The sequence below is a fragment of the Cebus imitator genome, unplaced genomic scaffold (genome assembly GCF_001604975.1).
Source record: "Cebus imitator isolate Cc_AM_T3 unplaced genomic scaffold, Cebus_imitator-1.0 Scaffold80, whole genome shotgun sequence".
In the NCBI taxonomy this organism is placed as follows: Eukaryota; Metazoa; Chordata; class Mammalia; order Primates; family Cebidae; genus Cebus; species Cebus imitator.
Window position 1 is genome coordinate 2,004,378 of NW_016107395.1, and position 16,727 is coordinate 2,021,104.

Genomic DNA, 16,727 nt, shown 5'->3' on the forward strand with positions numbered 1-16,727 from the left:
TGTTATGGGAACTTGTCACCAGATAGTTTAGTCTTCACATTAAATTCAATGGGATACCTCATCTCTATGTAGCTATGTCTCACATCCAGTAGTGATCTTCCTTCTCTCTCAGTCTTTGGCCTCTTACCTTCAATTTCCCACTAGCCATTTCTAACATTTCCAAAAATCTTGTAATTGCCTTAAAACACTAAGTATCCAAAGCAGTCCTGTGACCTTCCCCTCCCCATAACCAACTCAGATCCCAAAATCCTGATTTCTTTCATGAGCACTATCTCTCATCCACACATGCTCAGTTATTTGTGATAGACATGTCTCTATCATCTCTCATATCCAGTCATCATCAAATCTTGTCAATACTTAGTGATCTTAAGTTAAGAAGGCATGAAGGGCAGCTGTATCCTAAGGAAAACCCACTTTTGCACCAAACCTCTAGTGACTTTCTGATCAATATGAGTTGAAAATTCTGTTTTAATCTGGCCCTACCTTGCCAATCTAATTTATGCCCTTTTCTTCATAAATTTCAATCTTGTTCTCTATTCACTAGCTTCTTCAGAATATTGTCCTAAACATACTCAGAATTCATCCTCATATCCAGAACATTTGATCTCAGCTTTTACCATACAAATTCACCATGGTTTCTCTCCCTTCCATACCCACCACAGTCTTCTCTGTCATTTATTTCTAATTTTAAGCCCCCCCGATTCAATATCTGATTTTTCCCTAGTCTAACCTTCTACTTTTGGGTGTTCCCCTTCTTTACACAGTTTCATGTGTTTGTACTGCCTAATTCTTGAAGAACCATGATTTTGATTGCTTTTGCATTAATCTCCATAGTGCCTTGCTCAGTGCTAGCAGGAACTAGTAGTTTCACAAATACTTGCTAATTATAAATTAAAGAGAATTAAACATATTGTTTTCTTTGCCTGGAGTTGGTTATAGCATGTTGGAAAAAGTATTATCTCTAACCTTCATCTTTGCTCATGTGTTTATGAACTGTTTTATAGCCAAAAAATAAGTTAGTATATCATGGGCCTAATTATATAATTTGGAGGCCTTCTCTGCTGGGCTGTCTACAGATTTAAAATTCATGCCAGCTGCATTACACTGCTTTTGAACTGGCTTTTTCTTGAGAAAGAAGGGGAGCAGGCAAAATCCCTCAGGCTTTGAGGGTGGAAATGGTGTGAGTTCCATTATGCAAGAATAGAAGCCCATTTTTTTCCCTCCTGCTGAAAATCTTGCCATGAGACTATAGTCAAAGAATGTGTAAATATCAAAAGAAATTTAGAGAGGGATTTTTCCCTAGGAAAATATTGCAAGCTTAAAAAACCCAGTGGGCCAAAGTCCAGTTTAGTGGATTCCTCTGAACAATGCTATCCTCTACTTAGATTATATGTAAAATCTCTTATGACGGTGTTTTGAGTGAACTCCTGTACCTCTGGGTTAATAGGTACACATAATAAGTTTAGGCACCTGGGCAAAAAGGGCTTGGCAGAGGGGAATAGAGGGACTTTTTTTTTCTCACATCTGGCATATCATTATATTGTAATGGTAGATTACATTAAAGTTCCAATGTAATCGTGTGTGTCAGCACTCTGACCTTCCTAGGGACATTTTATCTCAGCTAGAACCTAATAAAGAAGGATTCTGTCATCTAGAAGCTGCCATGTGGGGCTCTGCAAAGATGATGTGGGCAGCTTAGAATCCAATTGAATGTCACGTATCATGGCCTGGCGCATGTGAGGGCACTAGAGAGAGTTCTCCAGAGGACTGAAGTGGGGGCTACTTTTGGAGTCATTCTCACTGAGCCAACATCAGTGGAAGAGAAAGGGAAGAGTTAGATTCTAATAAAGCATTTAGCTTCTGCTGAATCCATCCACATTTCTTTATCCTCATCCTAGCCCCTGGACCTCATTAGAGTCAGGTTCCTATGCAGTGTTCCAAGCAGCAGTGAGCTGCACTCACCTCTTATTTGGGAGCATCACAATTTTAAATAACCTTTTCTGCTGTAGGAGTGTGCAGATTTCTGGTTAATTTTGTGTTGAGGATTCTTGTTTGTTTTTTGTTTCGTTTTGTAAGACAGAGCGCATTCTACAGACATATGTTCAGCTTATAAAGGAATTGTGATAATTACAGTTCTTTAATTACAAAATACAAAAATTAGCTGGGCATGGCGATGCACACATATAGTCCCAGCTACTTGGGATGCTGAGGCAGGAGAATTGCTTAAACCTAGGAGGCAGAAGTTGCAGAGAGCCGGGATTGTGCCACTGCCCTCCAGGCTGGGCAACAGAGTGAGACAAAAAAAAAAAAAAGAATCAAATTTAAAGCAAATATATAGTCACCAACGGGATGGCATGTTTAGCCTATAACTTTTTTTAGCCTTTTAACATACTTCTGCTGGAGGTTTCCAACTTTGATTACATAACCTGTTCACCTAGGAGCAAAGGACATTGGGAGGGAGAGATGCTCAGTGGTTCTCATTTGCAAAGCAGACAAGGATGATGCAAGACCATCAGCTCAAGGCTTTCCAGGTTAGAAATTAAAAACATAGATGTTGCAAAAACCACAACTCACATTTATTTGTAATCTCACCGTTGACAAAGTATATTCATCTGCACGTTTACACTAAATCTTATGAATGACTCCATGAGGCAGTGTATGGAGGAGGATTCCTCATGCATGTGGGTGTGCACATGGGGATTCAGATGTAGGAAGATATTCAGTTTATATAGAAATATGTTTTTTGTAAAGAATTTTTAAGAACATAAAATTATATGGAACAAAAAAAAAGATAGGCCCTCTGCTGTCTAGAAATTAAAGTATAGAACATCAAGAATTTTATCCTTATGTAGAATTACACAGCCATTGCCAGAGGACCACATCTGTAGGCCCATGAAAACAAACATCTTTGCTCATTATTTCAGCCTGATTAGGAATACCATGAAGGGCTATTTGGTTAGGTCAGGATTGCAAGGTAACAAAAATGAAGCCAGTGGAGGTCCTGGTGGAGCTCCTGGTATAATGATAGATGCCTGAATAAATGGTGTAAATGGTGTAGTAAAAACTGTAAATAGCACAGTTTTAAGGAAATGTTGCAGCTAGCTCTAAAGTACTTGGCATTAGTTGTCAGACACAGCAACAGCTCTGCAAAAGGCAATGTGCTGAATTCATTTTCAACCAGCCCAAACTTGCCTCAGAAGATCTGGGATGTGGACACTCTGGTATATTTTTTCTAGAAAAGCTTATTTCCTTTGTATGGTCACTGAGGTGTGTGCTGACAGATGTATTGATCAACTCTCTCCGTTAGACTCTGGGGCTCCAGGTGTGGCCACCCTGGGCTTCTAAATGGCTAGCAAAGCCACAAACGCATCCGTCTTAGTGTCTGAGGTGTTCACATTCCTGGATCTTTTAGATCCGTATTCCTTATGAAAATAAAAACTCCTTATGAAAATAAAAACTCTCTACGACACACTGTATACTTGTGGGTTTTTAGTTTTATTAGGGAGTTTTTGTTTTCTTTTGCTTCTTGCCTTCTTTCTGCTTCCCTTCTAGTTAAACCTCATTAGGATGGCTCATTAGCACCTTCTTTTGAGTGTTAATTAAGCTCTTTTGTTCACTGGGAAACACATTTATGAAATGTTAACTATTAGCGTGATAGTTTTGTTTTTCCTTTTATGGCCTGTCCAGCTCAAGGCCCCATGCATGGTGATACTACTAATAAGGTTTTCTATTTCCAGATAAAATTGAAGTAAACCTCACTGGCCCTGTTATCCGTCCATGGGGGTCATTTGCTGTGAGGTGTTTCTATGGCTTTGAGCCAGAATGTGAACATCTCTAGTGTTCATGTTATTTCCTGAGACAAGCACTCACAGGAAGTAGAATTTATTACAACCTGCTGTTTGAGTTCATGAAAAGTAGGACAGTATGATGAGACTCTGGAGCAATGAAAGACTTACTAGAATTCCTTCTGGAACTGACTTATCAACTCTTTCATGACTTAGCCAGTCTTTAAACAGTATTTTTATGATAATGGTCTGCTTTTAATTGCTGGGCTTTACCTTACACTTTTTGTGATTGCAGGTCCTACAGGTATGGATCTCTGGCAGCTGCTGTTGACCTTGGCACTGGCAGGATCAAGTGATGCTTTTTCTGGACGTGAAAGTAAGTTCCCTTTTTCCATTTCCACCCTCAGTGTTTTGAAATAACACCGAACTGTATTTGTTACATCCAAGGTTTTTGGATAATTTAATTAAAAGATGCAAGTTTTACATAGCAGCAAATGACTTGGCTTTAAAATCAGAAACTAGTAGGACTTTTCTGTGGATGTTTAGGAGGAATGCAGTAGTCAGTCAGCTTTGGCATCTAATGTTTTCATATCAAAAATTAATGCTACAAATCATGCTGAGGACATTTATGTTGAAGACAAGCCAGGTCTCTTGTTCTCAGTCTCTGGGAGGGATATTGAAATTACACTGAAGGGTTATTAGCTTACTGTTTACTCAGCTCATCTGTGACTAAGGATATCATGGTCTATTCCCAGAGCTCAGAATTCAGGCTTGTTAATTATATTCACTGAGAGAGGAAATTGCAGGTTTCCGATGAATTTCACCTCTCACTCTGGGTGATTACCATTTGGCTAAGTTGAGGAAAGAGACACCTGAAATAATTGAATGATATACCCAGAAATGATGAACTTCCTTCCCCATCTCTGTAATTCTCCCTCTTTTATATCCCTCTCCTGCTAGAGAAGTCTCAGTATGTTTAAACTATGTTTCATAGAAGACCTAACTAAAACAAGGAAGAATAATGAAAGGGAAAGGGAAGAAGAATTTTTCTGTCAGAAAGAAAACTGTGCTCTCTAAAGGGTGGGAGACTTTTTTTTTTAAATGAGTACTTAATATTTTTCCTTGCTTGGGCATCTACAGAAGAAAGAAACGATTATTTCTCCCTTGCTATGGCACTGCATTTAGTTGTTGTTTTAAGAGTGTCTGACTCCCTTTCTCACCATTCAGCTCATGTTGGAAAACACAGTTTAACAGCAGACTTAGCGCTTTAAGATGTCCTCCCTGACCTTTTAGCCAAAAATAAATCCGTAGTAGTGAGCTGCTGAGGGTGACCAGAGTCACTTAGAAAATGAGAAGAGTAAAATATGTTATTTTATCTCTTAAAGCAATTTAAAAATATTTATAGAAAAGAGTCATAATTGTTTGAAATATTTTTTGGTCTCTCTGGTATTACAATGTCAACATTATGCAAGTCAAACATGGAGAGAATTGCAGGCTCCATTTCAACAGCTTTTCCCATGGCTGGTTTTAGACCCTGGTTCTGAGCCAAAGAATTGCAGCTGAGATCCTCTGCTGTTCCAAAGTCATGGTGGCTTAATCTCTTGTTTCTTCATTAAGGTGACTTTCACTCCACTGGGCAAGATTTGAGGAATTTTTGAAAACCTGTTAAATGAAAAGTATGGCATAGGAAATCTTTAAAGAAAATTAAAAATGCATCCCCAGCTAAGAGATTAGAGCTTAAATTACATTTTAGAACTAGAAAGTTTGCAAGGAGCAAAGGAGCATCTGTTTCAGCTGCTTCAACATTTTAGTAAACCTTTGACTTCCTAAGTAGAGTGAAGAGAAAACATCATTAGTTGCTTTTAATATTTGCTTTTCATTTTTCTTTTTAATAATTTTGTTTGATTCATTTATTTGTTTAGGGAGAGTAGAATATAAGCAAATGCAATGGTTTATACTAAACACAAATCACATATCCTACCAGTACTTACACATAGGAAATAATTTAACAAAGAAGAACATTTTTGTCTCCTTTTTTTTTGTCTTGTTGAGCTAACCAATATTTCTTTTTCCTTTGGAATATGTGCATATTCCAGAATCCTTTCTTAATATTGTCTGAGGATTAAGGTTGCGGTATGATGTTTATATAAGAAGGCATATGTAAGCACGTTAAAGCATGTGTGTACATGCTCGTCTGTGTGTGTGTGTGTGTGTGTGTGTGTATGTGTGTGTTTGTGTGTATTCTAGTTCTGGCCATTTATCTAATGAGTTCATGGGTTCAGCCAAAGTTAAGGCATAACATGACACGTGTCAATCTCAGATGACATTTATGGGCCATGTGTTTGTTTTTCTGCCAGGTCTGGATTATAGCCAAATCATTTTATTTTTATTGGGTCTCCTATTGTATAAGGCAGACTAAAAATATAGATAAAATTTTTTTTAAAAAAGATAATACTATTGAATGCAGTTTGGTCAGTGAAAGATGTGGCACTGATGGGTAAGTGATCTTGGAAGTATTGACTGGAGAAAAGTCACCCAGGAGCTGGTAGAAGATGACAGATCTGTATGCATAGGGAAAGGTGGCACTTGAGCAGGATTTTCTTGCTTGGGCAGATGAGCAATTAGAAATATACTGGCCCTGAGAGGATTTTTTTTTTATTAAATCTAATTGCCCTGTGGGAAATTTAATGAGAACTAAATTTGAACAGTGCCATTATTGTGTTACCTAAAGTGTTGTAATAAATGCTTTCTTTCTATCTCTCATCCTTAATATGAAGCTCTATATCTGCTCCTCAAAGCCAGTTACATAGTCTTGAGGAGAATTTCTTATTCCAAAATCAGGAATGATCCACAATGCCTCGTTTTCAAAGGGCTTCACATGGTTGACCTATCAACTGATTGTATCAAAATTGCTGCTGCTGGAATGATGTTGCTAATAAGAAATATGCTTAAAGATCTGATGGATATAAGTATTCTTCTAGGGAGTGCCTGTTATAAATTACATTATATATCTGTACTTGTACTATTTCAATCAGTCCATCCTTGAATACATCCTTTGACCTCAGTAACCTAAGGTCGAAGTAGGCAATCCCCTGTCTTGTAGTTCAGTCTAGCTGGGACATGAGGAATGTCTAGAAACTAATGAGAAACTATATAGCTTTAAGGTCTGGATTGTGTGATGAAGACAAATGGTCAAGAAGCTCTGAAAAAGAACAGATCAAGGTGGACTAGGATAGTTAATTCAACAAATTCAATGTATTGTTAATTCCTAAGACCTTCCTATTTTCAAAGCCTACGCCTATGGCTGGGAGGAATACATTGATTTTTCCCTCAAGGAATTTGTCGTGGGTTAATCGATTAGGCATATACACCAATTACAATATTAGGCATTGTATATTAACTATCAAAATGGCTTCAATCACACTTTATAGAAGTGGTGATGACAGGAGGGATATCTCAGCTATGGTGAATTACAGCTTCATGAAGGAGGTTGGCATTGTTTCAGTAGGGATTAGAATGTTGGGTTTAAGATTTTAAAAGGCTGAGAAGAACAGAAGGCTATTACAGGAATAATTTATGTGATAAAGCAACAACATAAACAGAATTGTACAGGTATAGATATGAGCTATCCATGGAGAACAATTCATTCACTTACTGTTTACAATACACACATACACATACACACACACACACACACACACACAAACACACACACACGGCTCTGTGCTAGGCAATGGATGGTTCTATTTTACGCATTTAACATTCAACAAATATTTCTTGAGCACTTACTTCGTGGAAGGCATAGCATTAATTTGACCAGGGTGTGTGGTATGTAGGTGCTATATTTGTAATTATTCACTTTGGTAGCAAACTTAGGTCAGTAGGTTTGAGATAAATTATAGAAGGCCTAGAGATAGCAAAGGCATTATGGCAAAGGCTGAGCCCTTGAAGAATGGGTAGCATTTGGAAAGGAAGAAAAGAAAGAGGAAGTGTATGCCATATCCAGCAAGTAGTAGTCCTCAGTGTTGGAGACCAGACAAAAGTGCTACCTGCAGCCTGGCACGATGGTTCACGCCTGTAATCTCAGCACTTTGGGAAGCAAAGGCGGGTGGATCACGAGGTCAGGAGATTGCGACCATACTGACCAATATGGTGAAATCCCGTCTCTACTAAAAATACAAAAATTAGCCGGGTGTGGTGGCACACACCTGTATTCCCAGCTACTCAGGAGGCTGAGGCAGGAGAATCGCTTGAACCTGGGAGGCGGAGGTTGCAGTGAGCCCAGATTGTGCCATTGCACTCCAGCCTGGCAACAGAGCAAAACTCCGTCTCAAAAAAAAAAGTGCTACCTGCACAATGGAACAGTGTGTGTGCAGTGTGTGTGTGTGTGGGCGTGTGTGTGTGTGTGTGTATACGTGCCTATGTGTGATATTCACATGTAACATATATAATGTTTACATATAATATTGATATATAATATTTATATTTGTATTTGTGTACATATATACATATGTGTGTATATGTATACTATATGTATATAGTGTGTATATATATGTACACTGCATGTATATAGTGTATATATATGCATGCCAGTTGGGTATGACTTGCAGGCAAAGCACATAATTGACATCACTCTAATTCTGCAAAAGGTATTATATCGTTTGATACCATTCAAGATAAGAAACTTGCATTAGCAATGAGATACCAAATCCTAAGGGAACCAAGAGCTCTAAAATAATGTTTTCTGTATATTTTGAACATTTTTCATAAACCTATGCACACTGACAAAATGCTTATTTGAAAGAAAAGACACTCTGTTCTCATTGCTATCAGATAGGAAATAGAGCACAGTGTACGGAACCATTTATTTTTTAAAATAAACTCTATTCCACTACAGTTGAAGTTACACAGAGCCCTGAGAGGATGTCAAGACATGTTAGATATATTTCACAAAAGTATTAGAGTCATAGTTGTAGTTTGTAAACAGTAATGAATGTGCCTGTTAAATGTGTTCATGAATGAACAATTCAAGGCTTTTCATTCAAAGTGGAAGTGGGGGAAAAGCCACAGAGCTTTTGATTGTTGCTGTCTTGACCAACATTCAGAGGTAAGAAGAAATCTTATGGTGTGTTCTAGTGCCACGGCCTGAGTCCATGTACATCAGCAATCCTATATCTGCTTGTTCTCCGGATATTGCAGACTTTATTTGATGTTGGAGTTCAGCAGGTCACGACAAACTGGGTTAATCTAGATGGTGCCAATGTAGATAATGACACAAAAAAGTGTTTCAAGAAGTTTTATTAAGTCATTTTAAAGATTCAAAGAGGAATTTTATTTATTTATTCATGCATGCCTGCATGCATTTATTCATTTTTTTTTCTTCTAGAGATGGGAACTTGCTGTGTTGTGCAGGCCCCAAACAGTTCACCTAGCTTCAAATAACCCTTCTACAGCCTGCAGAGAAGCTGTTATTATAGGTATGAGCCACTGTGCCAGCCCAAGGAAGAATTTTGAATTTATGGAGTTCACAATCTCTAGAAAAAAAAAAAGAGAAATAAGTATAATTTAATTGTGATCCTTTTAGGTTTTTAAAGGACTTTAATCTAGGTAACCATACTGTTAGATTTTTTCTTTGGCAATAACTCTAGTAATAGAATAAAAGTGAATCTGAAAGGGAAGAATGTAGAGAAGGAAGGTGATGACAATAGGTCAGGAAAGAGATAGTCGAAGTGTGACAGGAATGATAAAAAAATAGATGGGGAGGGACAACATGGGGAGAAATGCCAGATATAGGTGATGGGAGGAAGGCAGCAAACCACATTGCCATGTATGTACCTATGCAACAATCTTGCATGTTCTTCACATGTACCCCAAAACCTAAAATGCAATAAAATATATATATTTTAAAAAATAGGTGGATCACAAACACAGGGATGTTAAGAAGAGAGAATCGCCAGTACTCAGAGTCCAATTAACCTGTGCATTTTTGACTTGGGGAACTATCAGTGCTTTCTTTACCATCTATTTCTAAGTTTCTGCATTTTTAATTAATATGATCATCAGCAATGACTCACATTTAATGCAGTGAAGTCCTGGTGCACAGCTCAGCCTATCAGCATTAAAGTGGTACTTGTACAGAAAAATTCTATAGGGGAGGAAACATGCTGAGGCTGGATGACAGCAGACTGTCTAGCTATGCTTCTTTTTTTTTTTTTTTGAGACGGAGTTTCACTCTTGTTACCCAGGCTGGAGTGCAATGGCGCGATCTCGGCTCACCGCAACCTCCGCCTCCTGGGTTCAGGCAATTCTCCTGCCTCAACCTCCTCAGTAGCTGGGATTACAGGCACGCGCCACCATGCCCAGCTAATGTTTTTGTATTTTTAGTAGAGATGGGGTTTCACCATGTTGACCAGGATGGTCTCGATCTCTTGACCTCGTGATCCACCCGCCTCGGCCTCCCAAAGTGCTGGGATTACGGGCTTGAGCCACCGCGCCCGGCCTGCTATGCTTCTTTTGTACCATTTCCCCGAACTCCTCCTGCCTGTGTCTACCCTGGGTCCCACAATTGTCTGCTCAGCTCTGCAGTATTGCTGTGGTTTGGCTCAAGCTACTATGCAGTGAGGGTCTATGGCACAGACAAAGACCTGAACTCCCTCCTCATTGTAGTCTCTGGACATTTGTGACTCTATCCCAAGACCTTGACAAGCTCCCAAATATTTTATCATTGCTAGAGTATGTACTTACCTCATGGGATACGATAAAATATATGCAGGATGAGTTGAGAACAGCAAAGCCATGTGCTGGGCAGAATCTGGGAGGTTGGTTAGGCTTCACAGAAACTGAGTGACTCACCCCTACAAAAATGCTGGCAGTGTGAGTGATTAGATTTGTGACTCAACTAATTAGTAAATTGAAGGATTGGGACCACCTAAGAATAACCAGAACCCTGAATGTTAGTCAGATTCACACATGCCAGTGATAGAGGATATTTCTGGTCTTCCACATTAGATGCCAGCTCTTACAGGACCAGAGTTAGTCCTGGTTGCGTAATAGAATGTTTTCACACCACTTTTGTTCCTTAGCCTAAACTGGGGCTCTTGTTGCGGGGTAGACAGGAATGAGGTTGACATAATGTATTTGGTGTTTGGTGATGGCAAAGAGCACCTGTTCGTAGACACACCTGATAGCCACCTCTGGCTAGAGACCAACCCAGGTTCAACTCTGCAAAAGTCCATGTTGGCCTTTACTGGACCAGCCAGCCTCTGCCTGAAATCATTCCCTACAACAAGGGGCCCAGGTTTCCTCAGTCACCTCAGTCCCTTCTCCCTAGGAAAACCATCTCATGAAGAACTTGACATTGGTGATTTTCTCTTCATTGTTCATTGAAGTCAATGGATTACTTACCAAGAGCTGGTTCCTTTTAAATCTTAACCTAACACTGTATGTGATAAAGAACTGTAGGCAGTGCAGAGTCATCAATAAAGATGTCTTTTGAGGCCTCCACTTGGCTTGAAACTGCCTGCTTATCCACACTGCTATGCACCTAGCTTGTCATCAGGCAGAGTCACCAGCAGCCACAACTCAAGGGTCTACCCTCATCTTTCACAAGCAGCAGGCATTGTGGCTCCATTTTGACTTTTCTGGCAATACTCTCATGGATTGTTAAATAATGCTGTCAACAGTGTCATCTTCAAACCCGAAGCAAAGCTTCCTCATCATCTATAGTTAGCAGCATAAAGATGGTGATGAAGTGTAACATAAATACACACTTTGAAATCTGATGCAATTAACCCTATGAAGAGAGTATTCCTTAGTGCCCTGCCTGGCAGCTTCTGGACAGACCAGAAGGCCTTAGGGCTTAGAGACTTCTTCAGCTTCAGCTGCAAATCTATTTTTTTCTGGTCCCTTGTTCCCAGAATGTAGCCACAGTGTTTCATCAGATACATCTATCAAGAATCTCTGTTTCTGTTTTTATAACAATTTAACTGGCCTTAAGCCTCAACCTTCACAGTGTACACATTACATTTCCATAGAAGGATTGTAGTATTAGAAGATGGTGGATCATGTCTCAACCACAGGGGAAATGTTTCAGGATGTTTTTATGGAAGTTTTCACTAACAGGCAGGACACAGGGGATGGGACAGAATATAGAAAGTACATGAGGTGCCATACTTAGATGGATCTGGGGGCTGGGGAGGAGGCAGGTAGAAGGTGGCATTTGTTGTGTGTCCCTCTTCTAAATGAAGTGATAATGCCACCTGTGTTTCAAGAGTGTGGGAAGTTTGGATTGAGCTTGAAATAAATACAATTTAATTGGTTTCAAATAACTGAACAAAATGACCATTGCATCCCCTGTGTAATAAAATGTTATGGAATAAAAACTCACTAGATCTTAAAAAAGGATATTTTGCTAATTCCTCATGCCCAGCCTTCTGCATTCTGATGAGGGTCTTCATTTATTTGTTGAATGAATAAGTGAATCATCATCTAAATCCTTGGATTTCCTCAGTTCTCTCCTGCAAGTGTCACTAATGCTCTTATCTCCAGCCCTGAGCAAGACAGGGGTTGAATTAGTATTCCCTTATAGTGGGAGGGGTCTAGAAATATCTGTGCCACTTTAGAAGCTAGGCTTTGTGGGCTTTCCCTGGGGATGGAATGATTTTATTTTCCTGCTTTATACTCCAGATAGCACCAAGATCAGAATTCTGCCCTAAACACTAATGTGTGGAAGCTTGATGTCCTTCCCTTGCTAGCCTCTCTCCAGGTGACTGAACTCTGAACCCCATGCACCCGTCACTGGCCAACATTCTGCATTAAGTGAACCGGTCACCCAGCACCATCTACCTGATACCACCTTTATCTCTACCCCCACCTACCTGATTAAATCTACTCAAATATTGACAGACATAATGATGCCTGAAGATCCCAAATCCAAATTTTCTTTGCCCCTTTGGACATTGAACTTTAGATTACAAAAGACCCGACTAGGGATCCTGTGGATAGCTGGATCAATTTTCTTAGCTCCATTCCTTAAAGATCAAGTCTTTCTAATTTTCCAATGAGAGAACATCTTGAACTATGAAACTCTTGAGGTTAAAAGTCAATTTATATTAATAAAATCTTTAATTTCTTGATCTCTGAATATGAAAAAATGATACTTTGTGTATCTTTTAATTTTTTTGGCAAAACTTTGCAAATTTGTGGAAAGCGAAATAATATTGACTACTGGATAACCATGTGCTACGTGTAAATATTAACAAATTCACCTTAGTGGACACTGAATTGATGATGTTTGCCACATTATATTTTGCAGAGCCTTGGCTCCCAAAAATGAGAAGTCATTTTTCAGGAGAGGACCATTCTGTGTTTGGCTAACATTTAGGACATAGAATTCCTTCTCCTCTACATGTCACTGACCCACTGCATTCTTGATTGTAGCAAGAAGAGCCATGCTTTGCTTAACATCAGCAAAGCACTGACAGCATCTGCTACAGTGACTTTGGTAGTTTCTTACATTCTCTGAGCCTTAGTTTTCTTACTTGGTAAGTTGGAGGAAAATGGCTTACTCAAAAATGCTTCAATGAGGTAACGCAAGTAAAGCACCTATTGAGATTACTACACAGGAAAACAGTTACCAAATACAATTAGTCAATTGCTAATACTTATTACAGGAATTATGTATAATTCCTATAATTACAGGAAGCTCTATATAATTATTATATATAATTCCTATAATTGGAATTATCAATTGGCTAATTGTATTTAGTAACCACTGTTATTGTTCTCAAGTTGAGTTATTGCAAACCCTGAAGCCTAAATAAACATGCAAACTAAACTGACATGTAGAATTTGATTTATAACAATATATGCCTAAAAGAAGCGGTTCATTTCCACAAGGAGGTTTTGGAAGCTACCGATAATGTTAATAATGACTACAGGAAACTATCTCGAAGAAGTTTCTAATGTTCAAGACATGATAGCGTAAGCCTTTATAAAATGGTATACTGTTCTTTATTTATAGTTGTAAGAAGCAGTGTTTAGAGGATGGGTTTGATGAAATTGTACTACTCCAGTTCTAGGTTTCTAATAAAATTAAATCAGATTAACACAGCAAGTAGATCTTTGGTGAGTTGATTCTGATGCTGGGAGTGATTTTCTTCATTCTTGCTCAGAAAGCCTTCCATGAGAATTAAATGAGATAGCATGTACAATACCTGGTATAGTTACTGGTAAGAGGTTTTCAGTAAAGGCCAATCTCCTCTTTATTTACCATCTCATCAAGAGAGGAAGAACAAGGAAAATTAGGTTACTTTTCTGAGAAAATACTTTATGCCAATTACAATTATCTGAAAGTAGAATGAATTTCTAGGTTAGGCAAGACTAAAGTGTGGGTAGGCAGAGCTGACCTGCCAGGGCACTCTGTATGGAAGTACATGGAAATGTATGCCCAAATACATTTTATATGATTGTTTTGATCATACACAGTTTCCACTTAAGATTATATTTAAATGACTAATTCAGAAAATATTTTAAAAGGCAGAAAACCAGTGGACAAGATGATTTCTAAGGTTCCTTTCTTCCTGGTCTATGCCCTAGTGTGTTCTTTGAATTGATATTCACTGGAACACATAGTTACTGCTGGAGATTGAGTTATAAAAAGATTCAAATGGGTTACTACACTATATCTACTCAGGAAATCTTTTTTAAAAATAACTTATAGAAAGATGTTCAGTTGTGAGAAACAAAAGGTATTTCTGGCTAGCCCTTTATAGTTGTCTGCATGACTACAGAACCATCATTTTCATGCTTACTTCCCCACATCCACGTATCATTTTCTCAAAAGAAAATGACTGAATTCACTTGCTAGTTTTGACTCTGGGGCTTGTTTTAAACAACTGATATTTAAATCCACCTAGTACTCTTTAGCTATTCTCCTAGGAACGTTAATATTAAGAAATAGCTGAAATTATAAATTTTGTAAAAGAGCTCAATGAATTCATTCTTCTTGAAATACATGGAATTACCCAGGTGCTAGCTACGCCCAAGAGCCTTTTCTAAAGAAAAATGATTGACAAACCAAGCATTCATCCTGGGTCCAACAGTTAGGAATCAAACTGTGAACTTGCTGTTCCTCTGTTTGTGGTTAGCTTGTTTGTATATTTTTGAGGAAGATGATTCAATGAAAGAAGTAGTTTTACATGGTACACTAAGTAATTTTCCTATAGGATATACTTAATCAGAAAAATATTTTTGGACTAGAGCTCACAGAACATATGATTACAATAGTTTTCAGAAAGCAAGTTGCTAAATGAGGATTTCTCAACCTTGGCACTATTGAGATTGTAGGTTAGATCATTTTTCTATGGTGGGAGGTGCATGTTTATCAGCATTTGTGACCTCATACACGCTGGATACCACTAGCCTCCCTTCTCAATTGCAACAACCAAAACAACAGACATTGCTAAGTGTCCTCTGGGAGTCAAAATGGTTCCTGTTTGAGAACCACAAGTCTAGATCGGGTAGTTACATATTGAATTGACAGTCCCAGGATTGTTGTGGGGATCAAATTAGATAAAACTTTAAGTTTTTTAAAAAGTAAAACAAATACATATAGTTACATTACACCTCTTCTTTGCATTTGTTACTCTTAAGATTTTTTCAGCCAGATTACGGAGACCCATAAATAAATGAATCTTAAGAGGCTCAAAGGTTTGCCAGGTAAACAAAGAGGTTAGAAGAAAAAAAGAGATGATGTCAGATGTGCCTTAATAAATGTGTGTAACTTTTTGTTATGGGAACCCCAAGAAAGGAAAGGCTGCCTCTGAATGAAATCACAGAAAACCAGCAGGACCATACAGTTGAAGCTCTATAATAGGAATTACCAATTAACTAATTGTAACTAATACCCTTTTATACAATGTCATATGTCCATGTAGTTTTTAAATCTAGAAGTAGTTAAGTTTCATGCTTATCATTTCTCAGGGAGACTACTAAAGTGGTATCAAATGTGAATGAGCAAGAATTGAAGTTGTCACAGACAGCTATTAATTCCCCTGTCTTTTTCATACCGGCTTCAATGATAGCAAACAATCAAACAAAAAAAATAAAATTAAAACGAAAGCAAAATTTCATCTCAGATTTCCCTAAGTACAGCAATAAATATTAGAGACATTAGGGAATAATAATATGTCAAAGCAGAAATTCAGTCCTCCATATGTTCTTCAAGTGGAAGGATTAGGTCTGTTTTAGTTCTGTTGATTCTAAAAGAAACATTCAGACTATCAAAAAAACATGTTTTAACTCTAAATCTGACATTGTATTTAGATAGATGATAGGTAGGTAGGTAGGTAGGTAGGTAGATAGATAGATAGATAGATAGAATTGTTCCAGGGTATTCTACATTAAATATCATTAACAAGAAAATTCCACGTAAAAGCTGGCATGCTTGATGGAGCCATATTTACATGAAAGGTTACAGCATTTTCTTCTTTAAACCTCCTCTGCCATTTGACCAATTCCGTGTTCCAGGGATTACTCAGAGGTTGAGTAGGACATGAGTTGTTAGCTTTAGCTTTAGCGTATGCTGCACTAATGGTTATGAGTCACATTTGTTTTGGAAGATCACCCTTAAAGCCTGACACTCATGCTTGTTTATGGGAAATGCAACAACTTAAACATCAGTTAACAAATCCCCATGAATGCATGGTCACATTTGAGTGCTTCTAACAAATGCTTCCTTTCATTTCTCCCTTGACAACCCTGAGAATTAAATGCTGGTGGAGCAAACTGGGAGACATCCATGGAACATTTATTAAAGAAAGCATAAGAGAGTATGATAATTGTAAAGCCAGCTGTTGATATTAATATAATTGGCATGAGATTAAATTTCATCAGTCTTAAAACCTGCTTTTTAGCACCAGAGAAATCAATCTGCAGTATTTA

At 38.2% G+C, this 16,727-nt stretch overlaps 1 protein-coding gene across 1 annotated transcript in view; it reads left to right on the plus strand.

Moving 5' to 3' along the window:
• The window catches only part of GHR (growth hormone receptor), a 296,522-nt gene that overhangs the window by 120,336 nt on the left and 159,459 nt on the right, over positions 1–16,727 (plus strand). Inside the window, exon 2 of the mRNA XM_017533143.2 lies at positions 4,081–4,161. Within this exon, the coding sequence (XP_017388632.1) occupies positions 4,092–4,161 (70 nt within the window). The 5' untranslated portion in view covers positions 4,081–4,091. The remainder of the gene's footprint in view (positions 1–4,080; positions 4,162–16,727) is intronic.